General features: G+C 38.4%; 2 protein-coding genes across 2 annotated transcripts; one reads left to right on the top strand and one right to left on the bottom strand.

Moving 5' to 3' along the window:
• Positions 1-302: 302 nt before the first annotated feature.
• On the top strand, positions 303-8,181 carry LOC306871440 (cartilage intermediate layer protein 1-like). The gene is made up of 9 exons (XM_079419379.1): positions 303-412; positions 1,195-1,345; positions 1,797-1,859; positions 1,950-2,219; positions 2,471-2,635; positions 3,434-3,748; positions 4,357-4,465; positions 4,775-4,932; positions 5,058-8,181. Exons 2-9 carry the CDS (start codon positions 1,279-1,281, stop codon positions 7,409-7,411), a joined length of 3,501 nt encoding a protein of 1,166 aa, XP_079275505.1. The 5' UTR covers positions 303-412; positions 1,195-1,278; the 3' UTR covers positions 7,412-8,181.
• LOC306871506 (eukaryotic translation initiation factor 3 subunit J-B-like) lies at positions 7,736-11,961 on the bottom strand. Its single transcript, XM_079419507.1, has 8 exons — positions 11,853-11,961; positions 11,674-11,765; positions 10,314-10,377; positions 10,054-10,145; positions 9,819-9,933; positions 9,529-9,726; positions 9,284-9,357; positions 7,736-9,098 (listed from the first exon to the last, which is right to left on the bottom strand). Exons 1-8 carry the CDS (start codon positions 11,872-11,874, stop codon positions 8,970-8,972), a joined length of 786 nt encoding a protein of 261 aa, XP_079275633.1. The 5' UTR covers positions 11,875-11,961; the 3' UTR covers positions 7,736-8,969.
• Positions 11,962-13,501: the final 1,540 nt, after the last annotated feature.

The raw sequence follows: 13,501 nt of genomic DNA, 5'->3' as shown, positions 1-13,501 counted from the left end.
AAAAAAATCTACTTTCAGTGTGTTTTTGTCTCTGTCTACGTTCATACACCCTTATCTGAATACCTTGTCACAGGATCCATTTTTTGCTAGTAGGACTCAGAACCCCCACCAAACATCTATCAATAGAGACTTTTATTTCTTTGAGATTATTGTTCCAGAAAACCCCTGACTGAAAGCCAGCAATGCAGTCTACTGTACAGGAGCAGTAGATGGTGCTGAACCCATGTTGTTGTTTCATGGCAGAGAGCCGACCCTATGGCTCAGGGCTGAGCTATATAAGTACCGGACACAGAGCTGGACTTCACATTCACTCTCTGTCCTCCTCATTCCAAGTATTTAGCAACTGCTCTGTAATATACCACAGAAACAAGCAGGAGTACAAAAGCTTTCCATTCTCACCAAGAAACCTTTGGTAAGGTCTCAAACTTTTCATCTTTTTTTACTGTAACCACATTTTGTGGATTTGGATTCAGACATTAATGCTTTCTAAATTGTTTTCTGTATAAAGAAATTTTCTCACTGTTGTAGATTTTGTATTGTGCATATTGATTTTAGAGCAAAATTACCTGTTCATGTTTTTTGCTAACTGCTTTATGTGTATGAATGATTTTACATATCAGTTTGTAATATAGTACTTAATAGTTTGATTGTGACATTAAAACAATGCTTCAAAGTTCAGTTGAAGAGCTGTTGCGTTTTGTAGTCATTTTTGTATTGTAGTCATGTTGTGTCTGGTCATTTAAAGTTGTAATAAATGTGAATACAGACATCAACTGTTAAAATATTTTATGCCATGCATGTTTGTGCATATGGAATGTGTAATTGTGGCTGGATGTAAAAACAGTTGTGCATTCCCTTGACATGCATTGATGGCTCTCACAGATGTGATATTTGAGAGCAGATACAATTCTAAGTACTTAAGCTCTTTCTCAGCAGCTTGTCTTTGTTCAGTATGCATTTTCAAGGATTCTGTTCATTTTCAACCATTTCTTTAAAATAGGACATTTTTATGTAAACTAATTTTAGAATTCTTCTCAGGTCAGTTTGAATTTTGAAAGGTTGAAATGAGTTCATAACTAGCTGAACAGGGACATGGGAGTTTCCTGTATGATTTACAGAAATGAAAACAATATGGTCCATTTCCCTGTGTGCAATTTACTAATTGTCTTCATATTTATATCTGATCGGCACAAGATCTGTGGCTGGAGTTTTAGTGTGGAGGGAGCTGTGAGTTAGAGGTCAGAGACCCTTTACCGGAGGTCATTAACGGGAGCCAGGATGGGCTGCCTCTCAACATGGACCTTTCTTCTGCTTCTGTTGGAAACTACAGGCACCTTTTCTCAAGGTTTGTTTGCTCTATGAATTTTAATCAGCACATTTCACACTGAATTGTTAATGCAAGTTATTGCTAAAACAGTTCTTGCCTGTCAAGATTTCAACAGGATATTGACAGCTGGCTCTTAGAAACATGACTCTTCTAATACCCCAACCCCCAAATCTCTCTTCAGCAAACCCATTACTGAAGGCAACATTGTTCTAGTGTCCCCAGTATATTCAGCAGCAGAAAGCCACCTGCTAGCAATTGGTTCTACTCTGTGTGAACTACTAGCGGAAATCTCTTTCTGAAGTAATCTGAAGGGTGAAAAATCGCAAAAACAAAAGTAGTAATATTTTATTATCAAGACCCACGACAATAAGCCCGAAATGACTTAATTTTTCTTACCACATCCAAAACCCATCAGTTGGTTACATGATTGTTAAACTATACTAAGAAACTAATGTAGTTTCCTAATTAGGGACATGGAGAAGCATCATGGAGACATCATGGAGACCAAACCCAGCTGTGTACCATAATGAAGGTAGGTTTGTATGTTTCTGAAAATACATAAAATATTTCAATAGGTGAGGCAAACTGGTACTTAAAGCCATCAAATTTTTCCTTTCCTCAGATAATTACGAGTGGACCACATGGTTCAATGTAGATCACCCTGGAGGGAAAGGAGACTACGAGAAGCTGAATGTCATTAGTTTTTATTATCGTGCCCGTGTCTGTGAGGTTCCTCGAGCTCTAGAGGCACGTACTACCGAGTGGATCCCAGCTCGCAGCACTGGGGAAATAGTGCATGCTGACCCAGCTGTGGGCTTCTGGTGTGTCAATGATGAACAGCCTGTTGGGAGAAACTGCTCAAACTATGCTGTACGTTTCCTGTGTCCTAAAGGTAAGTAAATGAGCTGTAAAAGACAAATGTTTCTATGTTCAAAGCTCAGTGTTATTGTGCACATTTTCTCTGATTACTGATTATGCAAATTAAATACGGAAAAGGTGGATTTGTTGATGTCACTGCAGAAATACTTTTTCACAAATGTATTATTTTTAATTTACCATGAGTTAACACCAGTTTTTGATTTCTGATGACACCCTAGAAATTTAGCAGAATCTCTTCATCTCTCGCCATTCAAATTGTTTCAGATGTTGAAGAGGTGATATGGGGTCCATGGTCAGACTGGAGTCTGTGTCCAGCTCAGTGTGATCAGGTTGCAATACAGCATCGCTCTAGAAGCTGCAAATCCAGTTCCAAACAATGTAATGGCCAAACTGTTGAAGCCAGGCCATGCCAAGGGCCACCTTGTCCACGTAATGCATCTACGGTTTCCTACAGTTTTAAAATTATGTCTTGCCAATTAGAATTTAGGATAATCTTTATTGTACGGTGGCCGCGAAAGCTCAACCTGCAGCAAATAGAAAAAGCACCTGCAAATTAAGAAAACATCTTCATCAATTTTACAACACACGCGCTACAAATGCTCACAACACAACACAACCAAATAAAGAAATGCACTGCAAATAGAAAAAACACCTGCAAATTAAGAAAACAACATCAATTTGACAACACGCGCTACAAATGCTCACAACACAAACAAATAAAGAAATGCACTGCAAATAGAAAAAAACACCTGCAAATTTAGAAAACAACATCAATTTGACAACACGCGCTACAAATGCTCACAACACAAACAAATAAAGAAACGCACTGCAAATAGAAAAAACACCTGCAAATTAAGAAAACAACATCAATTTGGCAACACGCGCTGCAATGCTCACAATACAACCAAATAAAGAAACGCACTGCAAATACGCACAACACAACCAAAGAAACGCGCTGCAAATAAAATTCTTTATTTGGTTGTGTTGTGAACATTTGTAGTGCGTTTCTTTGTTTGTGCTGTGAGCATTTGCTGCACCTGCTGTCAAACTGATGAAGATGTTTTGTTGCTGGTGCTTTTTCAATTTGCATGCGTTTTCTGAAATTGCAGCGCGTTGAGCTCTCTCGGCCACCGTATCATTGTCATCCATATTTACAATCAAAAACAAAGCAAAATAATTTATTCAGTTTACCTTACATTTGTTGAAAAATCTCTTTTTCTTTCTTAGGCTGTGATATGCAGTGTGTGATGGGCAAGGTAAATGATGAGTGTGATGGCTGCATGTGCCAGGATCATACAGTTTTAGGATCAGTCCGTAGTGCCGGGGGTCTCCCTGCACCTGGAGCTGCCATCCTCCGTGCTGGTCCTAGGCCCAAACTCTTCACTGTAACTGATCACAATGGCCATTTTCAAGTCCCTGGAATCTGCCCTGATGGCAACACGACGCTAATGATCAAGCTGAAAAACCATGCTCCACACCAAGTCACTGTTCCCCCGAGCACTGAACGCACCTCCGTTCTCCTTTTGAAGCTAGAGAGAGCAAGTAATGCTTCTTTAAACACCTTGAATCCATTTGACCTATGAACTGTGTGAATCTGTATTAGCATTAGAATAATATCTCAAGAAGACTTTCTGAAGATCAGTTTAATATGACATGCGGGACGAAAGTTGTTCGGCTCAATGAGATCTATATGTGTATGGAGTTTCATATGAATACGTGCAAATATTAAAGTCATTTCAGGGGTCAATAATAGATGTTGCTGGCTCCACTACAAAAGAATTAGCAACTTAATTCATTAGAATTTTATAAAAAAAATTTACTAAAATAATTTCTCTTAACAAAAATAAATTAATTAAATATATAGCTATGATGTAAACCCATACATTTTGCTGGAAATCAGTGGCATACAATGTAAAACATTACTGATTGGTCTGTAGTTCAACACATTTGAATTGATGCTTCCAAGGCTATCACAAGTCATTTTGACAATTTCAATGAAACCTCATTCATATTAGCTAGATTTATAATGTTGGTGAAAAATTAGCAATACAACATGGAATTTCACAGGAAACTAAAACATTTAAGTTTGAAAAGCATAAAAATGGATGTACAAAGTCATTGAATTAATGAAATATTAATGTGTTCCTCAGAAAAACTGTATGTGTTGAAAAATCCTGAGAACAAGGCCAGAAGGGAAGGTCAGACAGCTGCCTTCTGTTGTAAGGTTGATGGGACACCTGAAGCAAACCAGTATGAATGGTAAGATTAAGCTTTCATATATAAATTGATGTTCACTATGAAATTTAGGCCGATTACAAGGAAACCATATTTCCTTATCTGATGATATTAAATGAGGAAAGACACTCTAAAGTCAAAGCCCTCAAAAGTCAAAGACACTCAAAGGTCAAAGCCCTCGTGTGTTATGGTCCTTCAGTAAAGTATTAAAATAAATAGGATCGTTCAGACAAACCAGGTTATCATGAAGTTATTTCTTCATCCCCAACGCATGGCAACAATTATCCTAAATGTGAGAAAAAAACTATGATAATCACTGTTATCAATCTTTAGGTTCCACAACGGTACTCTGCTGGACAGGAGTCAATATCAATATGACGAGACACTGGTTTTGAGGAATGTCAGTTTGGACCATATAGGAGAATACTACTGCAGAGCCAGTAATGAGAACGGAGCCATCAAATCTAAGCCGGCCACCCTCACAGTTATTGGTGTGCCCTGTCATTCTATTTTAACTACACATATTTCATATTAACCTAAAATGTATCAAAATACTTTACAAATAGTCTGGTCTCAATTTGGTATTTATCCGTTTTCTATCCATTTCTATGTTAAGGTCAAAAAGCACCATCATGCAACCCTAAGCCTTATTCCCATCTGATTCGACTACCACATGACTGCTTTCAAAATGAGACCAACTCTTTCTACTATGATGTGGGGAGATGCCCAACATCTGCATGCACAGGGAAGCTGGATAACGGCATCAGATGCAAAGACTCAGTTTCCTACTGCTGTGGAATTTCAAACATGGAGGAGAAAGAGATTACATGTCAGGGATATCAGTTGCCCATCATGGTAGTGACTGAGTGTGGTTGTAAAACATGTGTGGACACAAAGGCTATTGTTCGTGGACGTGCTATCGCAGCAGACACTGGTGAGCCCATGAGGTTTGGACACATCTACTTGGATGGCGCAAGAATAAGTCGAACTGGATACAAAGGCACATTCTCTATCCAAGTACCAAAAAACACAGAGCGTCTGGTCGTCACCTTTGTGGACAACATGCAGAAGTTTGTGAATACCACAAAAGTGCTACCATTCAGTCCTAGAGGAGGCACTGTGTTCCACGAGATCAAGCTGTTGAGGAAAAAGCCAGCTGTGATTATTAGCTCAAGAGAGACTAATAAGCTAGATCTTGGTGAGGTAGAAGGCCAGGATCCCATTGCTGAGATCGAGATCCCACCAAATGCATTTTATAAAGAAAATGGAGAGGTGTTCATGGGAAATGTTAAGGCCAGTGTGACTTTCCTTGACCCCAGGGATGTATCAACAGCAGCGGCTGCCCAAAGTGATCTCAACTTCATTGGTGATGAAGGTGACACTCTGCCCTTGAGGACCTATGGAATGTTCTCTGTGGACTTTAGGGATGAAGAAGGAGGTGAGTCGCTCAGTGCAGGAGAGGTGAAAGTGCGTCTCGATGCAGCACAAGTGAAGATGCCTGAGCACTTGAAGACCATGAAATTATGGTCCCTTAATCATGACACAGGTTTGTGGGAGGAGGAGGGCCAGTTCCATGCTGAGAAGAAACAAAGGGGGAAAAGAGAGGAGAGGACCTTCCTCATAGGCAACATGGAAATCCGTGAGAGACGGCTGTTTAACTTGGATGTACCTGAGAACAGGAGATGTTATGTGAAAGTGCGGGCTTTCCGTAGCGAACGGTACATGCCTAGTGAGCAAACTGAAGGAGTTGTGATGACTTTAATAAATATGGAGCCCACGCCAGGGTTTTCAACCAACCCTCGGGCTTGGGGTAGATTTGATAGCGTCATCACTGGCCCAAATGGTGCATGTCTTCCAGCCTTCTGTGATGAGCTGAAAGCAGATGCATATTCAGCCTACGTCATGGCCAACCTTGGGGGAGAAGAGCTAGAGGCAGTAGCATCCTCTCCAAAGTTGAATCCTAACACCATTGGTGTCCCACAACCCTATTTGAATAAACTGAACTACAGACGCACGGACCACGATGATCTCAGAATAAAAAAGACAGTGTTCAGCATCAATGTGGCCAAACCCCGATCGAACGTGGCTGAGGAGGCCAATGGTCCCGTTTATCCATTTGACAAACTTAAAGAGTGTGAGGAAGCTCCATTCAGTGCAGCTCACTTCCGTTTCTCAAGAGTTGAAGGAGATCGATACGATTACAACACGGTGCCTTTTAATGAGGATGACCCCATGAGCTGGACTGAAGACTATTTGAGTTGGTGGCCAAAGCCCATGGAATACAGGGCCTGCTACATTAAAGTAAAACTTAACAGCGCCCATGAGCTCAACGTTCGGTCTCGCAATATGGGAGGTACCCATCCAAAAACTGTTGGCCAACTGTATGGCATTCGTGACACAAGAAGCATCCGAGACATGGACCAATCAACTGTTTCAGCAGTGTGTCTGGAGTTTAAGTGCAGTGGGATGCTGTACGATCAAGACCGAGTGGATCGGACCCTTGTGAAAGTAATGCCTCAGGGCACCTGTAAGCGAGACAGTGTAAACAGCATGCTACAGGAATACTTGGTGAACCACCTCCCACTGGCTGTCAACAATGACACAAATGAGTTCACCATGCTTGCACCTCTAGACCCATTGGGCCACAACTACGGTATATATACAGTGACTGACCAAGATCCTCGGACAGCCAAAGAAATTGCGCTTGGCCGTTGCTTTGATGGTACTTCAGATGGCACCTCCCGAGTCATGAAGAGCAACGAAGGAGTGGCATTATCATTCACCTGTGGTGATAAAGAAGTCACTAGGCAGAGTATATTCCAGCAGATACAGAACTCACTGGGTCAGGCCACAGCTGGAAGTGCACGGCCAGGAAGAGGAAACCGGAGGCAGAGAGGTAGCTCAACAGCACCTCGCAGTAGTAGGAGGAGTACTCGTAATTCCTACACGCGCACCCAGACCATTGGTTGATATTCCAAGAACTTGAAAACTATGCACGAGATAATACAAGCCCATTCTCTATGGGGCTGCTCTCATGTTTAACTCAGAGTTACTGGATTTAAGCCACTTTAAAACTTGACGGCAGTAAGCGTCACAGCAATTTAGTATTGCTGATAACATCAACAGGCAAACAATATTACAGATTTCATTAATTGCAACTCAAAATAATAATAGAGTGAAGAAAACTACTTTTTACTTTGCCTATCAAAACCTAACTAAAATCATCATATTCTTTAAACAGTAACTCCAGAGGAATGTGTGCTTCATGTAATTTTTTTTTTTCTTTTCATTTTTATATTGACTTGTACTGTGGTAAATATTTTACTACTTGAAACTGTAAATACTCAAATATTTATTGCATACTTCAGAGTATCAAAAACAAGGCAGTAGAACATCACATTTACACTCAAACAAACACGTATGCCATTTATAACTCAGTAATTAGAAAAACTCTGAAGTTGTCCAAACCCTTTACAAAAATACCAAGCGATACCTTTAGTCCAATGATTTTATTAAATTAGAGCTTAAAAAACCCCCGATGTCTTTGTATTATCTTTGCCCAATTTCAACAATGTATGAGAAAATCCTCCATGCTGTTTGTTATAAAGATTTTTGCCAGTTTCATTTTACTTCACGCCTGTAGAAGCTTAATGTATAGTGACAATGGGTAAAACAAAAGCACAAAACCCCACGGATCTGTTGCTTCAACTAGTGATGATTAAAACCGATCATATACTGTCATATGAGCAACATTATTGAATATCATTAATTGATCAAATGTGCAGCAATACTGAGTCCATTTCAAATATACTTTGGCGGAGAAACAACTGCACTACTGGTAGTCTGTTCTGCATTCATTTGAAGGCAATGTCAATAGATTCAAGATGATGCTTGGATTCAGTTTTGTTTTACTTTCACTTTCTTCCATTCAGTGAGCGTGCCTCCTCTGTTCATTATGTATTGTTGACAATGCACTGACAAATGTCCTATTTTGATTTCAAATGTTGAATAGTTCACATCTGGAAAAATGTTTCCAACTGTGCATAAATATGTAAGAAAAGTACAACCATACTTTCAATAAGGACATTCTTGGAAGAAATGAATTTGCATAGAGCATCACATTTACTTCTGTGTAACTGAAATTGCACAGCTTTAAAAACAGGTCACTTTCAATGAAAACAAAAAGATCTTGTCTACAAAGTTTTCTATAAGGCATTGAAATGCTTATTTAAGCCAATCAGAGGAAACACCTCCATCAAATATGTCCCACATCATACAATCTGTTTTAGATATAAAAATGAGACTTCAAGACCATCTGAGTAAATTTACTTTCCCCCCCCCATTTGCCGCTGAGGTTCTATGGGCTGATAGCAGCTTTATGAGGAGTCTGTCACCACTGGAACCAAGTAAAGGGTCGACACATTGTTCAGTGTTCAAGATGGCACTGAGAAGCATGAAAGGGTAATGTTGCATGTCTGCAAGGGTATCTGGGCAGAGAGCGAATGGGAAGGGGGACGATGAACCTTCGTCACATGAAGTCATCATAGTCATTGCCATCGTCAAAACCACCATAATCAGCAAAGTCATCTTTCATGTTTGCTTTAAATCCACCACCAGGGACTACACCTTTCTTCTTTTTCTTATTTGCCTTCTTTTCCTGTGCATAACAGCAAATAATTAATATTGAATAATTTGCTGTTGACATTTTAATAATGAACAATACAAAATAAAAAATAAGCATGTTAGTGCCTGTAAATAAGATCCTCAACTAGGCAAGAATCAAGTTCCTCTTTAAAAAAAAAAAAAAAAAAAAAGTACACAGAGCAAAATCATTCAACTCACCTTTTCTTGCCTTTGTTTTTCACTGAGCAGAACAGATAAAGAATTACTTATTTTTTTCAGGTCATCTACTTCCACTACACAGAGGGGGAAAAAACAGTCTTCAGACATGTGCAAGATTTTATGTTTAAGAGATTCACCATATAATCTAAAAGATGTGGAAATATCAGTAATTTGCATTATTAAAATAAAAAAAGATTGACAAATATCCACACACAACTAAAAAAAAAAAATATTTCCGCACTTACATGAAATACAAAGCTCTCGAAACAGTGACTCCAAAAAGCTGGAATAATGCACTGATTTTTCAAACTGTGTTATCTTATCTGTCAGTAATTTTTCAAAAGCAACAAAGTCATCTTTGGACGAAGGGCACATGTCTTCAATTCCAGAGGCATTGTTTGTTATAACAGTAGAAGCAGCGTTTGCAGCAGCAGGATCAACACCTGAAATCAGAGTGATTGTTCAGTGATTAACTGTTAAAATTTGGACTTGGAAGACTTCACATGAAGTGCAGTGCACACAACTTATTTCTTACCAAACGCCTCACGGGCCAATTCCATGTCTGCCGCCTCCTGCAGTTTCATCAGTCGAAGCTTCTCTGCATGCTGCTCCTCTGCTGATAGATTATCACTTTTGGCTGTTTCTTCCATCTATTCAAAGGTTTCAAAAACAAATGTTAAACCTTTTAGAATATGCAAAAGAAATGAGTAACGAAAGAAAGGGATTAGTCCATTAATAAGTAATTATACAAGTAATAATATTTTTCTTACCTTATTTCTCAACTCATCTTGTTTTTTCTTTTGCAAAATTTCTCTCTCTTTTATTTTATCAGTTAATTTTTTCTTCTCAGGGGGTTTCACCTCTATAATAAATGTAAATCAAACCATAAGAGTACTTTCCACTTGGGTTAAATGAAAAACATTAATAAAACACACACCCAAAATATATACATAATTGTAAGTTTACAAGTATGCAATGGCTCTGCCTACGTTTACGCTGTAAAATCTGACCACTCAGCAGAGGTCAATACCTGCTTTTTTCTGTTCAACATTCTTCTCTTCCTCCTTCTCCTCCTCCTCATCATCCCAGTTATCCTGCAGAAATGTATGGTAACCACGTGTGAACTAATAAAACGCTTTGAACTCAATTAGAATGTTTTCATGATGCCCCATTTACTTGTTTGTTAAGCAGTCATGTAATAGGCAGAATAATGTAATGATTCAATAACACTATTCCTCATTTCTTCACCATTAAATTAATACCAGCACAAGTGACTTTGATTAGTTTGTCCATTGTAATTGCACAGACCCAAATTTTTATTTTTGAATCACTAAAGTGTAAATCTATTTGTTAATAAACAGTGAATACTGAACACAAATGGTTCTGAAGCAATTTAAAACAAAACTAATGGTAGCTAACTTTTATATTTTAACTGAGTAAGCAGAAGCAAGTGCAGTACAGAAATTTCCTCGAGTTTTTAAAATATTTTAAGACACAAAAACGATCATTTTTATGATTGCTGACATTTCCAGGTTATCTATGGCAGTGGGGACAATGCAGAATACTGTCATTCCAGAAAAGTTTACTTGAACTCCCAGTTAGCGGGTTCATTCTGGGAGTCTTTTGCATAGATACCTTTCAAACAAAACAACTTGCAGTATATGACAATAATAACGCGAGCGCGCACACACAATTCGAAAAGAGGATCGCGCGTGATAGAATTCTAGATCTGCGCGTCAACACGCGTCATGACTCAATTGCGGCATGACGTCAACAGGAGCGCAACCAGCTGCAAAAAAAATGACAGCATCCATATGACAGCGACTGTTAAGATGTGGAACACAATCTCGATCAAAAACAGAAAATGATGAGTTTTAAAACTTATGACATTCACTAGACCACGTTAGCAAACTGCCGAGTGCGGCGTACCACGTTCTTTGCTAACTACTGCAAGCTAAAGTAGCTTTATTGTAACAAGACCAACAACATATTTATAAATTAAGTTAGTACAATGAACCAATAAAACAAATGAAAAAGCTGCTAATGAAGCTCCACATGGCTTGTCACTTTCTCGCAGTCGTATATTCTGCTCCTATATTAGTTTGATTGAAGTGTTGGCAACTTAGTACTGCTAAAAGAGAAACTGTCAGATGACAGATCCGTCAGTGTAACAGGAGTAAGTTACTAGAAAATCGTGAACAACTGGATACACCTGGTGAATCTCTAAATAAAACAGGCCTATTCTAGCCTAGCTAAACTGCTAAGAATACACCACGATAGTCCACATTAGCGTTGCTACCTTCTAACATATCACGCGATAAGGCAGAATTAAAAGAACTAAAACGCTCTTTAGTGATAAAGTTTTGATAAAATGGCCATTAGCACGCTACCTTCACGTCTTCCTCCTCGTCCTCGCCTTCCCATCTATCCAGCCTCCCGGCGGCATTTGTGATCGACTCGCTCGGCTCGAAGCTGTCAGCGTCTTTCAAAAACAAAATAATGCCGTGGATAAGACAGTGACCGACACCCTGTCACACACTTAACTCTACAATATGGAAATAACCCTTACCCCAGTCGTCGGAATCCGCCATCTTGGCTAAGTGTGAGTTAGTTAAAGTAGTAGCTGAGAGAAAGCATGTGCAGAGAGTTGCTCTGATCCACGCGCTTCTGTCTTCAGGCTGATGAGGACTAGAGTCGCCCTCGTGTGGCGCACAAGAGCACGAGCCATTACTGTTGTACAAGTCTGTGTTTATATTGTTTATAATAATAGATTTTTACAATTGTTATACTTGGCAATAATAATAATTGTTGTTGTAGTTTTATAATTATAAGTCCCCTTATAATGTCTCTTGTAATACTTTATTTCCAAGGATATATGCACTGGTTTATGCACAATACAAAATTAAAATACAGTCTGACATCAGACAACATGAAGTATTACGGCAAATAGATAGATTTAAGAAGCCAGAATAAATACATGAGTGAGTTTACAAATGAAAGAAAAAGAAAACTTCACAATCAAGTTTTTACTTCAAGTTTATACAACCCCTTCTGATATTTTTCCAATTTCAAAGTACACTACCAGACAAATGTTTTTGAACAGTAAGATTTTTAATGTTTTTTTAAAAAAAAGAATTCTCTTCTGCTCACCAAACTTCATTTAAGCAGTAATATTGTGAAATATTTTTTCTACTTAAAATAACTGGTTTCTATTTGTATATATTTAAAAATTAAATGTATTCCTTTGATCAAAGCTAAATTCGAATATTCTGATTTGCTTGACAAGAGACTTCTTTAAAAAATATAATAATTTTTACTGTTCAAATACTTTTGACTGGTAATGTATGAAGGCTGGTAAAGCAGTTAAAAAAGTAAATAAATAATACAGATAAAAACAAGTTGAATAAAAATCACAAGTCATACCAAATCAGTTAAGGCAATTACAGACCTACTACATTTTCACTGACCAACTATTATAAAGTGCTGAAAGAAATATTTCCATGAGTTATTGTTCTTGTATTTCTCGTAAGTCTTATATATACACAGTATTAAAGTTACATCATATTGCACATAATTGAAAATAAATGTTCAATTCAGTATAGCAGCAATTCAGCAGCGACAGACCTAACTCATCCCAGAAAAAACAGCAGCATTATCAGGATGCTGGAGAGGTAGAAGAAAGGACAGGGATGCATTGCAACTCCCAGTGCCCTGCCTGAAAGATACACAAATATAACTGTGAGACAGAATAAAGAACATTTAACAACCAAAAATGTCTGAATCTCAATTATTAATTTAGGTTTGAGATTGCTCACATTTAATTATAAGTTAACCATTATATATTTTAATTAATGTATAATAAAAAGACCTTTTTCTTCTCCATTTTTTCCACCAGGAGTGAAAGTACCACTGAAATCAACAGGTTTGTCCTCCCAGGGTTTGAGCACCATGGACAGGGCCGTCTGCTGTACTGGAGACAGGGCAGAGCGCTGGGCCTCAGTCACAGCAACGGCCTGATCATAGGTGAACATACGAATCTGTGCCTGGTTAAACCCTACCTGTGAAGAGAGAACGTAGAAACACCAGGCAATAATGGTCCTAGAATGACTTCAAAATACATTTAATCTTAAAAAATAGAGGAAATCCTAAGAGTTTAATGAGACTAATGGTAGCTAACTTATATTTGAGCTGAGTAAGAAGCAAGTGCAGTACAGAAAT

The sequence above is a fragment of the Barbus barbus genome (assembly GCF_936440315.1).
Source record: "Barbus barbus genome assembly, chromosome: 1".
Lineage (NCBI taxonomy): Eukaryota > Metazoa > Chordata > Actinopteri > Cypriniformes > Cyprinidae > Barbus > Barbus barbus.
Note: the sequence above shows the minus strand (reverse complement) of the source record. Positions and strands in the feature narration are given on the sequence as shown.